Here is a 22528-nt window from a genome sequence, read left to right as displayed (position 1 = left end):
ATTGCCATAAATGTATTTATTGTAGTGGAAAGACTACTGTACACATACCCAATAAATTGGTAGGGGGAGTTCATTACCTGTCTTCTTAATAATGGGGCTCAACAACAAATCTTCCCATTTTTTAAAACAAGATGGAGCTTTTACTAGTTAAAATACCAGCTTTGGAATTGTGCTTTCCGCTGAACACAAGCATTTTTCCTAGGCATAGTAAATCCATTAAGATCAGCATGAAACGCAGATGCTATAAAGGACATTTTTATGTCTTAATCTGGAAATATGTTTTGTGTAAAGTTTAAAATAGTGTGTATCAGAGGCCTACAGTATAACCAAGGAAGCTGTAGAACATTCATGAGGGCATGCATGATATTTAGAAGATCTAACAAGATCAATGAGTTGACAATACAAATGTACTGTAATTCCTTCTGTTAATTTTCCATATATCGCTATGATATTTTCCTCTTGGCATTTTATTGGGAAGAACATTCGGCTGCATAGAAAAATGTAGTTTTATTTTAAGCTATAAATGTAGAAACTATCTAACTGGCCTGGCTTGCAAGCCATATCTGGAATCATGTTGGCTCTTATCTTTTACTAGAAATGGACCAAATGAAATAAATCATGACACTTTCAGTTATAAGGTATTTAGCACAAGGTGTAATTGTATGCGAAGTCATCCTGCCACTTTAGGTTATATGGATTTATTGCTTGAATAAGTTACATATTATTATACATAATTTATTTAAAATAAATATCTAATTCTGCATAGGTTTTTTTCCTGAATTTACCTCAGTTTTTGTGTCACTGAGACATGCCAACTTTGGGAATACTGTTTCAAATTTCTGTATTATGTGATATGTAGAGTTCTGTGGACAAAAAACAGGCTGCTCTGTAGTTCTCCCAAGTCTTGTTGTTGAACTGGTGGGGAATCACAGAAGATGGGAACTCCATGCGACAGATGGTAAAGGCTTGTTTGTTTTCAGGGAGAAAAACTGAATAGAAAGCAAATGAAAGTAGTCGTAAAGTTGGTTAACTCTACTTCTGAAACCCTATTTTGTGTGACTTTTATGTCTGTTTGCAAGAAATTAGGTTTATATAGGAAGAGGAATGGTTACATTTGTTGGTTTATGCTCACAGTTAAAGCAATTGCTTCTAATTAGCACAGATTTAAGAGTAAAAAGGACTGTGTCTCAGTCCCAGTTAAACTGTTCTTTTCTTCTGTGATAGAGTGATAGGACAAGTTTGGCAGAGTGTATAAGCATTTCTCATCATTTCCACCTTTAAACTAGTAGTTAAGACATGATAGGAATATTCTGAAATACTGTGCTCTTTGAAAACATTCTTTCCATTAATTAAAATATAAATTTGGGGTTAAAATTTCATAGATCCATCTTATAAAATGAATATAAAATAATGATTCATTAATCAATCTGACTGATTCTTCCATTGGCTATTGTCCTGTTGGATATGTACTGTATCCAACAGTATCGGTATCCCTTAAACTAGGCATTTCTGCTATTCATTTTAATTTTTACACAGCTCTTCTATTTAAAAAATTCACATGACATATTTAATCTTGAAAAATAATAATGAAATTTTATTAGTTCATAAGCCATGCGTTAGTATTTTCCTTTTGCTTTTAGGGACGTAATGAAATTTTGTGAACTAGAGCAACAAATCATCTTAGAGAAAGTGTAAATTAATTCAAAAAGATGTTAGTGAATTTAGTGTGGTTTTGGTCATGTATATGGAATCCAGAATACTGATTAAGGTATTGGGGCTACTTTTTTTTTTTTAGGGGGCTCTGATGTTAAAGACCCTTACTGACCTGTACCCTTAGTAGCTTAGACATTCTGTACCACAATCCATCCTTGCACCTCATAGTGTCATCCATTTTATTTAGGAGAGTTATTGAATGAAATCTGAGCTACATTAGGGTTTTTTAGTGGTAGTTAAGTGCATGTCCTTACCCAGCAGGGAGATTTATATCTCTTTGAGTCTGCTTTTACCATTTCTACTGCAGAAACTCCCCATGAGTGAGACCAGGTGACAGTTCACATGTTATATTTTCAATAATAGTGAGTGATGGCCAGCAATAATTAAACTATTTTTAGGTCTCCTTGAGTATCATCAGGAAATAGAACTTTTCAAACTCTGTTTCTCCCACATAACTTGTGGAAGAAAAATGCAACCACCTTCCTTGGGAAATTTGTTCTGTCTATGCAGATTAACAAAGGTTTTAATAAAGCATCTCAATGACAAGAGACATTTCTCTATGCCCACTGCATGAGAATCATCATTGGATAAGAGAATTCTAGTTCAAGAACCGCTTATGTTTCATTATGTTACTTTGCTGTGGCTGCAGGTCAGGGTCACCTTAGTGAGCCATCTTCAACTCTAAAAACAGCTGAGCTGTGGCAAAGCAGAACTCAGTGTGGGCTGCAAAATCCAGCTGAAAAATAAGGTGAATACTATAGGGCTTCGCTTGTGCTGAGCTCTCAGCCACTGCACAGTCAGCAATTCCCAAGGCAGTAATTTTAAAGATAGCTCTTGTACAACCACTCTACTTGGTTATATCAAAGATACGGATTCTATCAGGGATAAAGTTGTCCTTAGATATGTGATGTGTTGCTAGTAGCCTATAGCAGGCAAACACAAGGCAAAGAGCTGAAACATAAATAAAGAGATAGCAGCTATTCTGCTACTTTGCCCAGCTAAGTGTACTTTGAAGCAATCTTGCTGTTGTTAGTGAGGATGTTTTTGTTATCAGAAAAAATTGCTTGGTTTGTGCTTAAATGCCAGTGACTCCTCAGGAGGACCAGGCAGTTAATAAATCTGTAATTAATCATACCTTCTTCTTATAGCCTCATAATCACAACAGGGAAATAATAAAAAGTAGTTGACATTGAATTAATACAATCTACCAAACTGTCCCCAAGTTGGCCAGTTCTTTGCACTATTAAGGTTGGGTTGGTTTTTTTTGCTTTCTCAGCCTGGCATCCCTCTCCTGTCATTACAGTGAAAATGAACCTGAAAACTTGTCAATGCGTCATATCACCTCAGCTGTATAACACTGTGTCAGCAGTCTCACACAGATATCTAGGAGTCTCTTCTCCAGAAACCTGAATAGAAAAAAGAGCCTAGCTGTGATAACATTTTTATCAACATTAAAATATGTCTTCTGCTTAATTTCAAAATCATCAAATACTTGTCTTGGTAAATAAAGTTCTGTTTGTCAGATCATCAGTTTCTGTTTGACTTCAGTAATCCTGAATATTTGCACACTTCAGTTTTCCAGATTGAGACTAAGATCCCAAATACATATTTTCTAACTTTAATAATTTATACCTTCAGTTTTGTGCAGTTATTTTCTAGTTATAAGCAAATCAGTGAAAAGTGGCCACAAGAAGGAACCCATCACACTGCCAGATATAAAAAATTATCTGGATGAATAGAAGTTCAAGAGTGTAGCTTTAGTCATCGATGCTTCACCGCTTTGAAACTCCAATTGATCTGAAGGGTCAGACACAAACCTTTCTGAAAGCCACTCACACCTGAATTGCCTCAAGCAGGACTGCTAATAGAGCTGTATTTCATTTCAGTATGCTTTTTAAACCAGAGATAGTAGGGTATAGTGCACTTAAACACATGACCTACAGTCCAACTCCCCAGGCTTAAATACTTTCAATGAAAGATATTTAATGATCAAGAAAGTCATCTTAGTTGTGTAGGGGGAAGAGCATAATAAAGGAGGCAGGGTAACAGTTGGTCTAATCCAGCTGAAAATACTCTATGAAATTTAGCCTAATTAACACAAATGTTTCTGAAACAACTGGCTGTTCATGAAGGCTTTTGATATTGTGGTGCATATTCTAAATCATTACTACCTGCCTGCCATCAGTGCTGAATTTTCTAAGCAGCAGGGATGTGAACAGAGAACTTCAGAATGCTTATCAGGGCCATTTAAACTTACTAGTGCTTCAGGACCTGACATGACATCACAGCACGAGCCTGCCAGAGCTGAGGAAGTGTTTCAACAACACTTTGGGACCTGATGTAATTCTTGGTGCTGTTCTGTGCAGGGCCATGAGTTGGACTTTGGTGATCTTGTTGACCCCTTCCAAGGAATTATTATCAGAATATTCTGTGATTCAGTGGTGATATATGAGTGCTAATCAAATGTCCCTTCTTGTCCTGTCTATTACTCAAGGGGACATTATCTCCAAAGAGTGTAATTGGTCTGTGTGATGAGTGAGAAGCAAGGAGCCACTCAGAGCTTTTCATTACAGAACACAGGGCATAGGTATTGTAATGTGAGCCCTGCATCCTTTTGGTGGAGTTGGTCCACTGACAAAAGAGGGTTTTTGTTGTGTTTCCATAACAACCTAATAGCTGAACAAATCTTAGGCAGCACGCGTTTTCTTCTCTAAGTAATTTTTTGCCTTAGAGAAATGCTCCTGTTGTTAAATAAAGTTTCCCAGTTCTCAGGATGTTTTGCACTATGTAATCCCCCTTTACATCTAGCACAGAAAAAGTATCATAGGCCATGGAAAGGATGAGCAAGAGAGCCTCACAGTGCCCTGAAACGATGACAATATTCCCCTTAAAGGAAGAAAAGTTAGATTCTTGTCCTTATGTAGTTCCTTTCAAGGTAGATCTTCAAAATATCTGGGTTTTGTGCCTGTTGCTCTTCAAAGTCATCTGTATTAGAATCACTGATTTCTGTGCTAGATATTAAGAAGCTTCTTATTTCCAACTTCAGTGTATTCACAGCCAACTCCAGTCAAGACAGATATATCCTAAAATTCTGTCTTTGGAGAAGTTGGAGCTCTCCAGGAACTCTTCTGAAATCAAATCTGAATTAAAATATTTATACCGATGGAAGTGGTTGAACTGGAAAACAGATACTTTTTTTTCCAATTAAATGTTATATTTAGTCCAAATGAAAATAGTTTGATTTTCCTGTTTATGTGCTTTTTAGTAAAATTTACTTCAAAGTAAAAATTGAAAATTAGCAAAATTTTTCAGCTGAACTTTTGATCAATAACTTATTAATAGTGAAATGTAATGTCAAGACCTATACATTGTTTTTCTCTCCTATTATTTTCCTTACTTTAACCCATGTTTGAGCTAAATGGACGTAATTTGGCTATTGTACAGAATGTATCAACTGACTTGTTTTAACAGGTTAATTTACAGTGTTGTAAGGTTCACATTCAGAGTTTCAAGATACACATCTAGGACACAGTACTAGAAACCAAACCACCCTTTTCCTGACTTTCAGTGGTGACACATTTTGTGTTGGTCATTCCAACTGCCACAGGATGTAGTCCAGGATATAGTGCACATTTTTGAGAAGTGATTTTGTCTAGTACATTAATATGTGTTTACAGTTAAGATTTTTCATTTCATGTGACCTTTTAATGAAAATAATGAGAATGCTGATGGAAGAGTGAAATATACAATAGCTTTTCTATCTTGCATTTTGCAATATATGAGAAGCTTTGGAGTTTTGTCTCATCAGAATGGTATTTTTATACCTGTTTTTTGTATTTCTGATATTATTTAATTAGGATGCTTTCTATTGACTTTTTAAATACTGTATCTCCTAGAGGAGCACAGTTCACCTGTGGTCCTGTGTTGGTCACTATTTTGTTGACAGGGGTTATAGACCTGCTGGTCTCAGTACCTAGGTCTCCAAGTGATCCGAGTCTCAGGCCGACATGCATTTTTAATGTCATTGATGTTAGCACATGTTTTGCCGCTGATTTCAGTTGGGTTAAATTCTCACTGTGTACATCATCTTACAAAAGAAGTGTCTTATTAGAATTAGGAATTAGTTAATTAAGCGTTGATATGAGACTGGGAAAAATGTCTTTTGTATTATGAGATGAGGAATGAGGTACTGTCTGTGAGAATATTGCCTTTCTGATTTTGTCCGAAATCAGGAGAAGATGCCTCTCAAATTATCTGCTACACTGTTGTAGTTGGAAGTGGCTGTAGACCAGTCAGCAAGGTGTGTAACTCTGATTTCTGCCCTAATAACTACCCCCTTCACATCAAGTTGTGACAACGTATTGAAGCTGTGGTCCACCCTAGCTATATTTGGGTAGTGTTCAGGAGGTGAGTGAGACAGCCTGAAAATCCTTTCTACATTGAAGTTTGTTCCTAGGTTGTCCAGGTTTGGAGGTTTAGTCAAGAAACAGGCCCAGGTGATTTGTATTCACTTTTTGTAGATGAATCCTGTCCCATATTCTTTCTTGACAGGTCTGTAACCTGCTGTCAGTAGGTACACCCACAGTGCACATCTCCCCTCCCTAATGTTTAAAGAAGAAAATATCCATGCTTTATTGTTTCAATTTTCTGCACAATGTGGGAATTGTTTTTTTTTTTTGTTAGAAGTTACTAAGGGAGAAGAAAAAAAAACTTTTGTTGTGCAAAATACGCACCATTTTCATTAGGTTTTGACCCCCTAATTATAAATGTATTAGCAGAACAAATTAAGAGATGAAGGAAAATAAATTATAAAAATTTTCAGTAGCAGTTCTTCCTCTGGCTTCCCCTCTAAGCAGTCCTGGGCAGCATGAGATAAAGCCATAGGTTCCTCTAACACAGCTGTTCCATTAGTTATTCTATTTTAAACAGTGAAATTTTCTATTTGGACAAACCTTTGTTATCATAAAACTCTCAAATTAATAACTAGAAAATTGAAATCATCCACTTTTGTCATCAAATGAGTGGCAGACTCTAACTCCAAATCAGTATGATAAAAATGAATTCTTTGCAGTGTTGGGAATAAAAAAAATCTGCTTTTTTTGGCCTTTTTTTTCTTTTTCTTTCACTTAACTTCTTGACTTTTGAAAAAAATGGGAATTTTTCCTGCAGGGCTAAAATAAAACTTCACTGTCATAAACTGAGAAGTAGACAGTGGAACAGACAGAAGTATTCAGTGATTACTGTTTCTAGAGTGCTTTCTTGGCTGACTCTTCCCCATTTAACTGGCAGCTTTCAGAATCCTGACAAAGAGCATTAAAGGAATGAGTTTATGTAGGCTTTTTGACACTCCTTCTACCCATTGTGGATTTGCAGGATAAGGGTGGTAAAACTGTTACCTTTTTTCCATTTGGGTAGTGCACTCTTCTCATGCACATGTATCTGGAAGAAGTATAAAAATTTTTTTAATTTTCTCCACTGCAAAAACAGACCACTTGAATAAAGTTTATTAATCCAAATGTACTTGTAGTACTTACCTCTATTCCAAAAACTTTGCATTTTATTTTAAAAACTAAGGTTAAATAATAAGATAATATCCAGTTTTTCTGAAGCACTGCTAATTTGCATGACCTATGTCCCTTCCATTTATTATTAATGGTGATCCATATCAGCTATTCCATTATTCCTGATCTCAGGCTAAAAGCCTATAATGACCAAGGTTACTCCATTGGCTTCCTTTTAGTCTTCTTAAATCTTATCAATATGCCAGGTACTATTAAGAGGCAGCATCCTTTATTGAGATGAATTCTTGCGAGATCTTTTTGAAATCTTAGATACAAATTAGATAGATTGATTAAAAATTTCTAGCTTTAGTAACTCTCATTTAACATTCATTTGGAATATTATCCTGTGAGTTTCTATTTGATATTTAGGGAAAATATTTTTCATCTCTTGGTTTATAATATTGTTGACCCTGCCACATTTCTAGAGTGATGTACCATAATTTCGTTTGTTCCATTGTCCATTTCCCCCACATTTTTATGACCTTGATACAGCAGAAGTCATGTGAAGAAACAGCATTTTAATCATAAAGGCTTCTTCAGTGTGCTTATGCACAGGAGACTGAATTGAGGTTGCTCAATTGAGGTGTCAATTCTTACATATTGCAACTCTAATGTACTTTCCATTAAAACCTTATCATCCCTCTAAAAGGTTTTTAGTATATAATTAGGATAATTGCTCCCCTGGATAGCATCTCTGATAATATCCTGAAGAATGAAATGTTATTCTTAAAAATACTCTGTCATATTTGAAGTTAACACGCATGGGGGTGGCTGATACCATGGGATCTGTTCATTATCAAAATACGTGCACTCTCCGCCCATCCATTATGTTCCAGTAAATATGTTTATGTTGAAGTAATTTCATTTTCCAAAGGACTAGCTTCCATTTTCTCTACAAACACAAGGAAAAAGGCTTCTGCTCAGCATATGTTAAAATTTTTCTGATGTTTCATTGGGTTTTATTATTATTCATTAAAATGCAGTTGAAAAAAATCGGCCCTCACAGGAGTTTTTGGCAATTTTTGCAAATGAGTGCTCATCAAAGTGTGTTCATTCTGACCAATGCTCAGTTTCATCCATCCTGGTGTGATTACTGTCTAGAATGATCTCATTATACACTTGACTGCATGCTGTCAGACAAAAACCCTTTTTCAAATCAAAACAATAATTCAAAGGAACATAATTATTTTTGGCTGTTTTGCATTTTAAAGCCCACATGAAAATATTATTTAGCAGGATTTGAGTTTTTCTTTGTTAAATGACTATTAGTTGCGACATTCTTTGTAGTACTTTTGAGTTAGGGCTGGAATATATATAGACCGCATAGAACATACTCCATTCTAGTAAGTAATACTACACCTCAGAGTGCTGATGGGATTGTTTGATAATTGAGCAGATGTAAATGACTGTGCCTTTCATAAGTGGCAGTAACTTAATAGATAAATGGGAAATAATACTTCTGTAAAAGTATTAAGTAAAATATTAATAAAAAGTATTAAGTAAAAAATACTTCTCACTGAATTGCTACTATTAGGAGTAATAGTAAAACTTCATCTATTAATTTGTTTGCAGTTTACATGCATCTGGTATATTCTGGAGGAATATAAGCTTGAAATAGGTATAGCATTGCACAGAGATCTTAATAGGTATATAGCTAATATTACATGTCTCCTGATGCACCTGTGAATTTTCTGCAAACCTTACCCTGGATTTTCTACAAAGCTTTTCAGTCTGACTCTTACTCCATTTGATAAGCTGAGAAGAACCAGTTATCTTGAGCTCATAGGTTTTCTCCTCTTATATTCAAGACTAGATACTGTGCTGTTTTGCATGAAGATGAAGTTGAGTCCTATAGTTTGAGAGATTCAGTGCTCAAGAGCTAGTGCTTCACTTGACTTATGTCTATAATGCAGTGCCATTCAAGTACTGTAAAAAAAGCTCAAGTGATTTCAGAAACACAGGAACTGCAATAGAGGTATGTGTTGAATCACAGAAAGAACTCTGTCTTTTGTCGAAGATTAATTTCTCTGCTGTTTGGTCTCTCAATTTCAGATGGTAAAGCTGCTCAGCTCTAAATGTTTAATCAATAGACGCTGCAATATACTTATCTTAGGGCACTCTAGACATTCTCAGCATTACCAATGTTCCTGATCTCTCCTGCTCCTTGTGTAGTTTTTCCAGATTTTTTGGAATTTTTTGTATTGAAGATTGCAAGTTTAGCACAGTTTATTTGGGAATGGTTTGTGACTTGCTGCAGATGGCAAGTAGATGTGTAGCACAGTTTTTGTTATGCGATTACCTTTGATTTAGCTATTAGATTTGATTACCTGGGCAATCCCTTGTGTTTCTATGTCCCATATCAGGGATGTGGAAGATCAGGGGAGCCCTAAGCATCAGGCTATAATATGAGTGACTATATCTGTATCACAGAACACGAGAATTTTGTTAAATGCTTGGTACATCCTGTGTGCATCCCAGCTCCATGCCAGACACTCCATGCAGTAACTCTTCCCTTTACTCACCACCAAACAAACTAAAAAAGTTTTTTGGTTCTTCTGACTGGCAGTCTTTAGGAGAATTTATTTTGGTGACTGACTGTGTCGTAATTTTAGCTTATATCATACAATCAACTAAATAGCCATGCTAATAATTTTATTTCAGCATTGGCCTGAATCTGATCTGAAGTACTAGATTTTATTATTTAAAAAAAAGTACTCCTATTTCTACTGTCTTTGCTTCTCTAGTAAAAAACAACTGAAATGTTGTAGTTTTTTGAAAAGAATTAAGAGCTTGTATTTAATACTTGAGTATATTTAACTGTGTTCCACTGGGAACTCTTTCTAATGAGAATTATATGTTTTAAGAATTTTTAATAAACTTCTCTATTAACTTTGGTACATTTAGAAAGCAGAAATCTTGGCATAGCTTACTAAATTTTGTTAAAGTCAAAATATTTGTGACAATATTATGCAATTTCTAAAATAAATTAAGCAATTTCATTTTTGTACATAATGAACAGATTTATTGGCTTTATCCAGTGTAATAAATGATTAAAAAATAGAAAAACGCTGATTCCTAGTGAAGGTGCTCAGTGTTGCATTAAAAAAAAATTCCTCCTATTCTGTTTGAAGCTAAACCACTCATTTACTTCCATTTTCTCTGCTTCTGTCTCCCTTTCTTATTTGCTAGTCCTGATGGCAATGTGTAGCTTGCTGCCAAAAAGTTTTCTTCTCTTACTTTACAGAAATTTGATTTTTGTTCTTTTTATGCCATTTTCTTTTTCTACCACCTCAAAAGAAAACTTGAAGTGAGCAAGTGGTGTAAGATTTTGCTGTCTATCAAAATAGGGTGGGAAAAGGTTTCTATTGCCAATTCACAAACGTATAGATGCAGCATATATTTAATAGTATCTAATAACAGAAAAATTTGCTACTGCAACAGAATATCAAATTAGTATTTTTCTTTTTTTTTCCTGATATGCATTAAAATATCTCAGTTTAGGAAGAACCCATATGAAAGAATATGTTCACACCCAGCTGCTTTATTGTTATCAGAAAACAGAAAGTCTTCAAAAAGAGCATTTCATATTTTGTGGCTCCAGAGCAGGATGTGTTCTTTCTCTAGTACAGTATGTCACTGTATGTGGTTGTAACTGTTCTGGATGATGACATTAAAACCAGCTGTTAGTGAGAATACTCTTTGCAGTCTAGCTGCAGCTCCAGTTCACCCTGTGTCCTTTTTCTTTCAGAAATCATTCTCTTCATGACCTAAGGTACATAATAAATAGTGCAGTACAATTAAAACCATTTTCTTACCCATAGGACTGAGATTGACACTAAATTTTTTTCCAAGACCATTTCCATTACTTTTATATCTATTTATGTCGTACATTACGGTGAAAAGATATCAGAACTTTCCGTGAATATTGTCTAAGTAAATTTTGAAAAAAACCCCTTTTTCAATCAATTATGTAAGTTGTCTTTCAGAGTTCTTCTCATCCAACCTGTTATAACGTCAAGAAGAATTTGCTAGCGATCAATTTAACAGAAGTGTGTTCTTATGGAATAGTGGCATTTGCCGTAGGAAGTTGTTACTGGTTAGAAGTTCCATCAGTAAGAGTGGCAGGACTCGTGTGGGTCTTTTAGTTAAATTCTTACCTGTATTCCAGTGTGATTTAATTGTGATTCTTTGTTATATTTTATGAACTGTAAGTTACAGAAACTTGAAAAAATTCAAGTCATATTTTTCTCCATAAAACTTGACAAACTCCGAATAGTTTTATTTAATTATAATCCCTCTTTGTTTCTGCTCCATTGTGCTGGTATACTCCTTCTTGTCTAAATCTACTGATTTGGCTCTATATCAACCAAACAGGCCAAAGCTGCATGGTCTAAAAATTGAGATTTATTCATTTGCTGTCAATAGCAAATACAAATGGCTCTTCAATATATAAAAAACTTTATGCTAAGTTTATCATTCCTTTATATAGTTAACTGCAACCCTCAAAAATTCCAACAGTCTATCTAAACTAGATACCTGTGGTCTCTGTAATCAATGTAGTAGGTTGGATTAGTGAGAAAACATAATGGGAAGAATTTAAAGAAACTTACAAAGCTAGCGTATGGATCTTAGAGAACCTAAAACCAAAATAAGAGAAACCTGGCGTGGTAGCAAATTAAATATGCTGAAGTGTGGAGAAGATTCTGAACACTCAGAGAAGTTATGTAAGTCCTGCTTTGTCAGTCAGAAGGTAAGATTAATAATGTCTAAATATATAACATTTTTATAATATATATTTTTATCTGAATTGCAGGAGATAGAAAATAAATTAATGCAGGAATATTAGTAAAAGGGGCAGAATTTTAGTATTTTTCAGGTGAAAATGATATATACAAATGAAATGTATAAAATATGGCAAAAAAAGTTTTGGCACACTAATTATAAAATGGAAAATTCAGAAATTAAAAAATGCTATCAAATTTTTGGGGGTTTTGAGTTACTAGAAACTTTAATGCTATAGTGCCAAAAATTAGCTGGTTGAAAATTGGATTGTGTTATTCCAAAATTATTCACAGTATTTCCTTTATCTTAAGTCATTTGGGCACTATCAGGGCAACATATTGGACTATATAACTGGTCCACTCTGGTCGAGATGCTTTGGTATCTCTTTCAAATTGAACAGTAAAGCCCATAAAGACTCCCTGAATTCTGACTGTGTATTTGTAGTGTATTCTATCTGCTAGACAAGTTCTTTATGCCTAATGAATATAACTGTTGCATGATACAATATGCAATATATATTAAGATATTTCTTTCAGTGTAAATGCATATTAAATACAAAAATGTAAATATTCAGGGTGAGTTGAGCTTCCTAAATCTCTCTGAAGCTGCTTGAGAATTTAGATACTTTGAATAGGAATAACTGGATTGTGAAACATTTTAAAACATATCTGTGTCTTTGGTTTTAAAATATTTTGGTTAGCACTTTGACTTCAGTGTTCTGATAAAGAGCTTTATTAATTATGTGATACCTAGAAGAAGAGAAAACGTAGTTTTTTTCCATTAATTGATTTCCACTGTAGCTGTAGATGTATATTGGGAGGTTTATCTTCAAGACTGCTTAAATTATTTATTAACTTAGCTTCATCCCTGGGGTGTATGGCTATCATTGGCATTATTTAAATTCTTTGAGACCACTTACTCTCACCACCTTCTGTGGTTTATTTTCTGAAATAATTTGACAATGTAGCCTAATTCAGTAATCATCTGTTGCCTTTGTAAGGATACAGTATTTTTTCTGTGCACCGCACTTTGGTTATTTTCTTTGATTTATAGGAGAAGCCTTATGAAATACTGAGGAACGCATATGATCACATTCAGTGACCTCTCACTGATAAATTAAATTTCAAAATAAGCACAGCAAATCCCAATACCTACCATTTTTTGAGGTATTTTTTTTTTACAAGACTATTAGATATCCCAGTTTTTTGTTAATGGCTAAGATAACCAAAAATATTTTGGCACCTGTAACTATACCATATGCTTTTCACTGAACTCCCAGAAATTTGGTGCTTGTATATTGAGACAGTGCAAGTAGAGAAATCTGTGAAATACCTGTCATAGACAAGTGCAATCATTTCACTACAAACCTTTTAAATATGGAAAAGCCAACAAAATAGCTATTACACAAATATAAAAAAGTTAGATGGCAACTGTGTGGTGTTGTTTTCGAATGCTCAATTAGACATCAGCAGCTTGCAGAGGCAGTCTCAAAAGGTTACTCAGGAAATGGTGGAAATCACCCATCATCTCTCATTAGTACTTAATGAGAGATGTTTTTCCAGACAGTTGCCTGGTATTACAAGGGTTATGCAGGCTTGAAGCAGTTCCAAAGTCTGTTTGTGCAGGTGGGTGATTAGAGGAAATAAAAACTTGATAATAGTCATACCCAACTCTCTTGGATGATGCAGAAACAACTAAACAAACCCCCTGCTGCCGCTGGAATGCACTTCACTGGTAATTAATTCCAAATACAATCCTGAAATAACTGCCACATCCAAGACTGGGCCAGTTATAGCTTCGAGTGCTTTCAACAAGACAGTTGCAGATATATATTTACAATTCTACTCAGAACAGCAGTTATTCAGGGTTAAGTGTGTGGGAACCAAGCAAATTCAAAAGAGCAAATTCAAACAGTTGAGTCCAACCATTCTTCCTATGCATCCAGTGTAGCTACCTACTGATTCTGTTATTCAGTATTCCATCTGTTCTTTTGAAATGTCTCTGGTAAAGTTTGTTCCTTGAAATCATGAAATACATGGTTGTCCTTATCTGTAGCTTGTAGATTTATTCCGTATTGAATAGTCATGTAGGAGAGAAGATTTGCTGTGAGGATTTAGTCAAGTAAAACAATTTTAAAGCTGAATCCTATGCTATGGGAAATTACTTAGTCCTGTTTGAGACTACCCTGTAACATGAATGTTTTTGTTATCTCCCTGACAAAATAGGAGATTTTTTTTTTTTTCTGGATTTCTGTACAAACTGCTTAATTTACTATATGCTATTGCTGTTACTCTTTGCAATGGGTCCCCCACTTACAGGGGACAACACATTTTTATCGCACATACTGTCCAAGAAGTCTTACACATGGCATCTGTAAATAAAATCAGTGTGGTTCCTGCTATTTTGTGACCTGCTCTGCTCAGTTTTGGGTCCATGTTAGTTCTTTCCTATTTGATGGCTTGGGCTCCTGCCTTGTAAATGTGCTCTTACTGGAATTCAGCAGCCAAGAGTGATCCACAGAGAATGGACTGAGCCCAAGTGCTGTCATACAAACACACATACTTTTACTGAAGTCTGTGGGTTTGGTTTAGAATAATGGGTTGATTCTCTTTGTTCTGCCTTAGAAAGGGTTGTTAATCAGCCCTCTACAAGATTCAGGGCATCACTGGCCCAGAATTCTCTTTACCATGCACAGTCACATTTAGATGACTTCATGTGGGCTTGTGTCTCTCGCTTGCTTGTGGATCAAGCTCAATGATTCCCTGAAGCGGAATCAGGGAAGTTTCTTGGTCTCCTCAGCATGAGTGTATCAGCATATCCCTGATAAAACATCCATATCTTTGATTATCACAGGAATCAGAAATTCCCACTTATCTATCACTCCTGGGGAATTATAAGTGGCAATTCTTTTGTCTTTCCAGCTATGAAGATTTTAGAAGGACTAGATGACCATTCCCCCATTATCAAAGGGCATTAAAATCTGTTCCTAATGATACCATACATGATGGGACCTACATTAATGTGTTAATTTCTTAACCAGTCAATTAAATTAGCCATTTTGGTGGCTCTGTTCTTTACAAGGAGATATATGTAAATTCAGTCACTGCAGACTGATCCTCCAGAAAAAGTACTATTTCCATAATATCTTCTTTTTACTTTTCCAAGATTTCTACTGGGATTATGACTGCTTTCTGTCCAGGACAGGTCAATAGCATTGCCATGTTCTTTTTAGAGCTTTTTACCTTCATGTAGCATATTTTATCTTAAGAGGACATGTAACATATACAGACAAAGACACTCCAACTTTTTTCCAAAGACAGATCCAAACCCATAGAAATTGCCAGACTAGATAAGAGTTTTATAATAGTCTAGCAAATTGAGTCTGCTATAATTGATCAAATTTAGGTCTGTCTTGTTACCACACTAAAAATCATTTTGAGCCCAGATGGCACTGAGCTATCTGGACCTTTATGCACATACTTGCATTATCTCTGATGATGGGGTGTCCAAAACAGATGGAGGATTTTGACCTACCTTCAAGTAGTATGAAACAGTGCATGAAATATTCTACACTAAGCAGAGCTTGAGGAAGCTATTGCTAATAGCAGTGTGCCTTTGGATTTGTTGTCCGTTTATGTGCGCAGGTGTATGTCTACATATTTATGTGTATGTGTGTTCACGCACATTCCACCCTTGTCTTTTTTCTCTCTCAATTTTGCAGTGAACAAACCTGTCCAGGCCCTGTGTTTGTAGTATAAATTTCTCCAAGGTCATAATGATTAGGCTTTGTGCTTTAAGTATTTTTGTTCATGCCTAGTATTGTCCTTTCGGATGTTTTAGAATTTAGTATATGCATTTAAACACAGCATTAGGTATGTAGTGTATAATCTAGTTCTAGGCTATTACTAGTCCATACCTCTAAAGTGAAATACACTTTTCTTCCATTTTTATAGCAAATTGTAAATCTGAGAATATATATATTTATGTGACTCTACAAATAGTTGGAATATGGAAATAAAATAGGTGGAGTATAAATTTGCATTTTGGCTCTGGGCACTGGATGTGAATGTGAAATAAATCATCATTTGCAGTTACCATTAATTTCTTCAGTCACAGGCCAGCTTTGGAGCACATAAACCATATTTCTTCTGGATGTGATGCTCTGTTTTAGCTGGGCACCAAAAGCACAGGGTCCTTCTGGACACTGGAAGTTTTGAGGAGCATGTATGATGGAGGTGTTTGGTGGAAAAAATAAGTTGCTAGATAGTGCTAAACATTCAAACCCACATATATTCTAAATGGAGTGTCAGGCAGATGAACTGCTTTTGATCTGCTTGTCCACAGCCATTACAATAAGTTGTAGAAATAAATGATGTAATAGCTAATACAGACATAACTGTGAATTTTGATAAGGATGCTAGCATGTTTCTGCAATGAAAGTAGAAAACTAGATTAACTGTATGTTCCATTTTAAAGATCTATTTCTGAGGTGAAATCTAATTATAACTATATTTCTGGAACATGGGCTGTGTCTGGTTTCGATATTTTGCTTGCTGGGATGCTGTAAGTGTTCTGGTTGGTGTACTTAGTATTGCCTGATAGTTAATATTGTGGCTTTGTATACATGTGGTGCCTTTTCTTTGAATGCATTATGAGAAAAATAATCCCTTAGAAAAGTTTCAGTGAGTGGTTTGTGGTTTGTCCTCACAGCACATAGATAGAGGGATGAAAATGTCGATGAAACACTCGTTGAACTCTGGTGTTATGGTCTCTTATTATCCATGAGGGCCTTTTTCTCTGTGCAGCAATCCCTAAGAAAAAAGACGTGAAACCGATGACTGATGTCACACAGCACAGGAAAAGGCAAAATTCCCTGTATATGGCTTCTTTTTTACCTTCTCAGTTAAACAGTTGACATTTTTATGTTTTTGTCTGACATTTTAGAAGACAGCCCTAGAAAAACGTCTTAGTTTGCTCTTACAATATACTAAAAGACCACATTCTTGCATTTTCCTTGTTCTGTTCTATTTCCTTTGCCCTGAAATAAAGAAAATGGAGAATGTCAAGTCGTCAGTAAGCATTTAAGCATTTTCAAAAATCAGAATGAGCTCAAATCACATAGACCTTGTGACAACTTCTCATGTGTGATGTAGGAAGGAAGGAGTATTGTTAGAGCATGCTGCAGTTCATTAGTTTTTAGCTGCCAGATGATCCCTAAAACCTGATGTTATGTGACTTACACAGAAACATCTAGATTATTGCAATGTGAGCCAGGAACTGGAAGAGAATGACAATTGTAAATACTTCCCTGTTGGCCCCGTCTGTAGCACCTATCAGAAATTCAGCATGAGAACTAATCTTTCCTAGGTAAATTTGGTAGGTTCTTAAGTTTCCAAGCTCTACTTGCCATTAAATGTTTTTCTGAAACTTGCAGTGTTGCCATCATAGTTACCTGAAGGGGGAAAAATTGCCTTAGTTTTGCCACCAGGAAAATTTAAAAATGATTGTTATACCATTTAATTCCAAAGAAAATAAATTCAGATACTCTTAATGAAACTATAAGTACTGTGTACATAAACAGGTCCTACAAATTGGTTGCAGGAACTAATTTGATGGTATTGTTCTCTCTCTGATGGAGCAGACCCAGGTAGTAAATCATTATTGGTCACCTAATGGGAACATCCTACTGTGAAAATAAACAGCTGTCCACAATAAAGAAATTGTTTACAAGAAATCATTGCATGTCAGACACTTAGCCCCTTGAGAAAGAAGGAAAGGTGTGAAATACTGAACAGTTGGATGTTTTTTCTGGGCTGTTTACAAAAAAAAGAAGAATTTATAGCTTCTTTTTGAAAAGCTTTGTTTTAGGCTCTATAAACATGATTTTTTTTCTTTTTTGTATTGCTGCCTAGTTTTGCTGAGAAAGACAATCTGCAACTACTCTTTTCTGAGTTTGCTTCATATTGTGTACATTGCTGAATTGGTTATGGTTGTATTCACACACTGTAGCCTGAAAATTTTTTCTCAGCTCTGTCCTGTGGGGCATGTAACAGCCCTGTTGCCTCTCCTGTATGCCTTCCAGTAAATTTTCTTCCCAAGAATGTCACTCGTGGCACATATGAAGGGAGAAAACCTGGCCTTCAGAGAGCTACTACTGAACAGGGTCAACAAGAAGTTTTTCCTATGAAAAGACCAAAGCCTTGCTCATATAGCTTGACTCCTTGTTACTCTCTTCTGCATGTTTGAAGTGTGGTTAAACTGAGCTAAGGTGACTGTCAACAAGGCTTTGAAACAGAATAAACTGGTGGGGAGACAATTGCATTTGTTACCATCAACGCCAATCTGTGTTTCTTAGGATGTGTCCTTTGAGTGATCCATCCTTGAGCTACTTCTGCAGCAGCAAGACTGCCTGATTTCACTTGCAAGGCTTTCATGTGCTAAGTAGCTCAAGGGCAGTTGTGCTAAGCCCAGCCACACAGGCTCACAGGGAAATAGTGACAGAAAGGCAGGGACTGCTGGAGTATGGAGGAGTTTGTGTTCTTTATAGTTTTAGCTGTTTGTCAGAGACAATCATCCTGTTTGTTTCTCGCACCAGTGAGTAAATAAGTGCACTAAGTGCACTTAGCTGGATTCATGTGGAGCATTTCTCACTCAAGAATTCATTTTTTACCTTCCTGTATATGGTGCCTGTGTTCCCACATTTCTTGACAGTAGTGTAGTCCCTTGTTTGGAGGGCAGGGATCTCTTAGAGAAACTTTCTGATTCCTCAGTAAGGGAGGTTCATTGATGACATTCTATCTGTCCATAGAGTGAAAGGAGATGCTGTTTCATAGTCTGGAGCAAAAGACATGAAAACTTTCAGCTCGCTTCAGGTGTTACTCTAGCCTTTGTCTCACAGCGAGATTTTTAGAGTATATCTAACCTTTGTCCTCACTATGAAATTTTCAGAGTATGGCAATGCTTTAGAGATTTCTCTTCTTGCCAAATCCCTATCCCTCCTTTGATGAGCTGGGCTTTCATATCACAGAATACTCATTTACATGGTGCATGTGAGCAACATTATAAAGTTAGACACCAGGTCAGGCAGGAAAGAATATGAGAGACTTCAGGCTTTCTGAAATGCTGTCAAAATTCTTCCATGTCAGTTATGTTATTGTGGGAATTCATTTTCAGTTCTTTTCTAAGGCTGTGTTAAAATTGTTTTGATACATTGTATCAACACGTATTTATAACTTTATTAAATAAATTACTTCTGATCCAAGCTTTCTGTACACATTTATGGGGATTCAGGAAGAATTCATCTGTGTGGTAAGACTGCATACCTTTTGGACTGGCAATTTCAATGACATACTTTTGAAAAAAGTTGGACTTCTCTGTTTCTGTAACAGGGAGGGTTCACACTGTCAGGTAACACCTGAGGTTATCTACAGGATGTCTCCATTTTGGATATCTGCCAATCTGCCATCTGAATTTTTGTTTATGCTTACATTAAGTGTTGTATCAGTATTGCTGAAATCTAAAACATTCCAGCTTGACATTTGTTTTAGAAGACTAAATTGTCAGACTGTATTTGATTAGAAACTTTGATTAGAAACCTCATCCAGTTACAAAGTGTTCCTGCAGGAAGAATCCTGCAGATTTCCTACAATCACTCATGCTGTGAAAGTATCTGTAAGTTGGAAAGGCCATCAAGTTTCCTGAAACTATTCCCCTTTATCCTACATTATCTCTGTTAATGTAACTGGGTATTTCCTTCTTTTCAATATCTCTGTTATCCTTCCAAGAATTCTTTCAGGTTAGTAGGACTGAGAGTGCAGCTTCTGTCATGGCTTTCACAGAGGCATTTTGACTTGTGCAGAGGGAGGAGCTCATGTGTGTACCAGTAGAAGTTGGTCAGGCAAAAATTCTCCAGCTTGAGAGAGCTGCTTTTGCTTGTTCATGTTTGGGTTTTTCTGGAGTGGATTTGTCCACAGGGTGGAAGCACATATTGGAGAACCACCACAATCACAAAAAAAACTTGCTTTCTTCTGTGAACCCTGCAGGCTGTCAGTTGAGGCCCACAGACATGAGACTTGACATCATTGTCTTGATGCAGTGCTTGAGGTGTAACAGCACATTTAGGAGCATGGAGAACATCTTTGTAACTCACAAAGAAAGTGCTCAGTAAATTCACAGATAATGTAATAACCACCATGACCATGCACAGGCAATGGCACTTTCCCCAGAATCTGAATTAAAGCACAGTTCTAGAGGCCTGAATTAAATGTGTAGTTTTTGGCCTTTTGCTAAGTCAATCCAATGACTGGGTGCTCTCACAGCTGAGAAGCTATTTCATAGTCCTCTCTACCCTCTGATCTGTTTTTCACTAAATACACATTGATCAAACAGCATTAAGAACATTTAGAGAAGGTAAGAATAATGTTTTTAAGTCATTTTAATGGTTCATCCCAGTGCCATAAAATGGTAAGATCAAAATATGCCCAAAGAGCAGTTTCCCATGCAGTTTCCCATACACATGCAGGTGTGCAGGTATTTTTAAGCCAGCTGTAGGTTATATAGCTGAGGTACTGCTGGAAGGGGGGTTACTGCAGTGCAGAACTCTATGGAAGATGCAAATTTTACCTGAGAAACTGAGCATATTTTCATGTAATTTAGCTGGTCAGTTATGCTGATCACAGTGTTAAGCAAAGTTGTCAATGATGGGTATTAGCACATTCTAAGTTAGTTTGTGTCTGTGTAACACAAAGATATATGTAGAGCTTGGTCATATGTGTTAGGATTTTCCAGGATGAGCTAGAAGCTGCATTATAAACCTTCTTTTCAAGTCACCCCTGTTATAGTGATAATATTTGAATTCGCTGTCAGTAATTCAAGGTAATGAAAGTAAAATATTCATGCTTGGTTTCCGCCTCATTTTGTTTAGGTACAGAGAGAATGCTGTATCTTGTCTTAACATGGAATGAATGTATGGGCTGAAAAAATAAGTGTAGATATGCAATATATTCCTTGACAAATATATTTAAATTCTATTAGATTTTAAAAGTTTAAATAGTGTTCTGAGTAACCTTCTGTTTCCAAAGTTCTTTTTTACTTTAAAATACACAAAGTATTTGTAATTTCACATAGATGTTATTTTTATTCACAGATAATGCACCTCAGGTAGCAATTACCGCACCAGGATCTGGTAACCATAGAAACAGCTCCACAGGCCCAACACCTGACTGCTCTCCTCCATCACCAGACACTGCACTTAAAAACATAGTGAAAGTCATACGTCCTCAGGTAGGTGCTCACCATAAGCATCCTCTTACTTGTTGTATTTCTCCTTTCAATAGCAGGCTGTGATGCACGTATTCTAAGAGGATGTTATGGCTTTATGCATTTGAGTAGGTCAAAGACATAAACAGGACACAAAATACTTTGTCTTCTTTAAAATCATCTTAGTAGCAGAAGAAGATAAAATATTTTATAAATTAGCCCGAATGTACAGAGAGGTATCTATACATATTTCTTATGGCACTAAGAATGAATGAACTCCTTATGTAGTATTTTGCTTGTTTGCATACTCTTACTTTTCTTTCAAGGTTGTGGTTTGATTTTATCAGTATTATTTCCATATTACTTTTTCAGGTTTACTTTCTTCTCTCTGCATCTACATTTGCATGAAGTTATGATGTTTCATACCTTTTTTCTTTTACTTTCCCATGCAGTATTGCTTATGAGCTTCCATATTTCTAATACTGTTTGGGAAACAAGATGCATAATGTGCGGGAAACTTGAGTGCTCCATATAATTCTTTAAGGAGTGCATCTCTTTAAAACCAAAACTTTAAAGTAAATACATATTAGAACTTGAATCAGTAATATAGTCAGCATGGAGGAGTTTATTTTAAAATCATGGGATCATGGGATAAGTCAGAACAAACCTTGGGATGATCTATATCCTTGTTTAAAAAGCCATGACATTAGGTGTGCCAAAGCTAGCTCAGACAACTACATGCTGAATTGACTAATTGTGAAACTTTTTTAATGTGAACCAAAAGAACTTCTTGTCCTACTAATTTTGGGTTCAAGTGCAGCCATCTGTTCTTTATTGCTAAGCTGGTCTCTGCAGCTGAGCCACTCTGGATGGAGGCTTTGTACCATCAGTATGTCACTGGCACTTGTTTTACTTGAGGAGCAAGCTGATAGACACATGATATTTTCCTAGGACTGGTATAGGCCAGGTTGTTTTGGTACCACACATGTGATTGTGTCACAGTGTTGGAGGTGAATTTTCCTTTCAGTTCTCATTGGAGTGCACAGTTGAGAAGGTCTTGCAGAATTAAAGACAATTACTAGGCGCGGTTGCCATTTCTGTCTAGGAGCCACTGGCTTCCTGTGGCTGACACTGTCACCTTGCAATAATTCGATTGACAGGCTGGTGCAGGCCATCTCCTTCTGACACCACCACAGTTCAGGTTCCACATGCTG

General features: G+C 36.0%; 1 protein-coding gene across 4 annotated transcripts in view; it reads left to right on the top strand.

The window, feature by feature from the left end:
* The window catches only part of ANKS1B (ankyrin repeat and sterile alpha motif domain containing 1B), a 409286-nt gene that overhangs the window by 117684 nt on the left and 269074 nt on the right, over positions 1-22528 (top strand). For all 4 annotated transcript variants that reach the window (XM_031057572.1, XM_031057571.1, XM_031057573.1 and 1 more), the window contains one exon: positions 21202-21338. In XM_031057572.1, the coding sequence (XP_030913432.1) occupies positions 21202-21338 (137 nt within the window). The remainder of the gene's footprint in view (positions 1-21201; positions 21339-22528) is intronic.

The sequence above is a fragment of the Geospiza fortis genome, unplaced genomic scaffold (genome assembly GCF_000277835.1).
Source record: "Geospiza fortis unplaced genomic scaffold, GeoFor_1.0 scaffold186, whole genome shotgun sequence".
In the NCBI taxonomy this organism is placed as follows: domain Eukaryota; kingdom Metazoa; phylum Chordata; class Aves; order Passeriformes; family Thraupidae; genus Geospiza; species Geospiza fortis.
The sequence above is the reverse complement of the archived record's forward strand: the minus strand, read 5'-3'. Positions and strand labels throughout refer to the sequence as shown.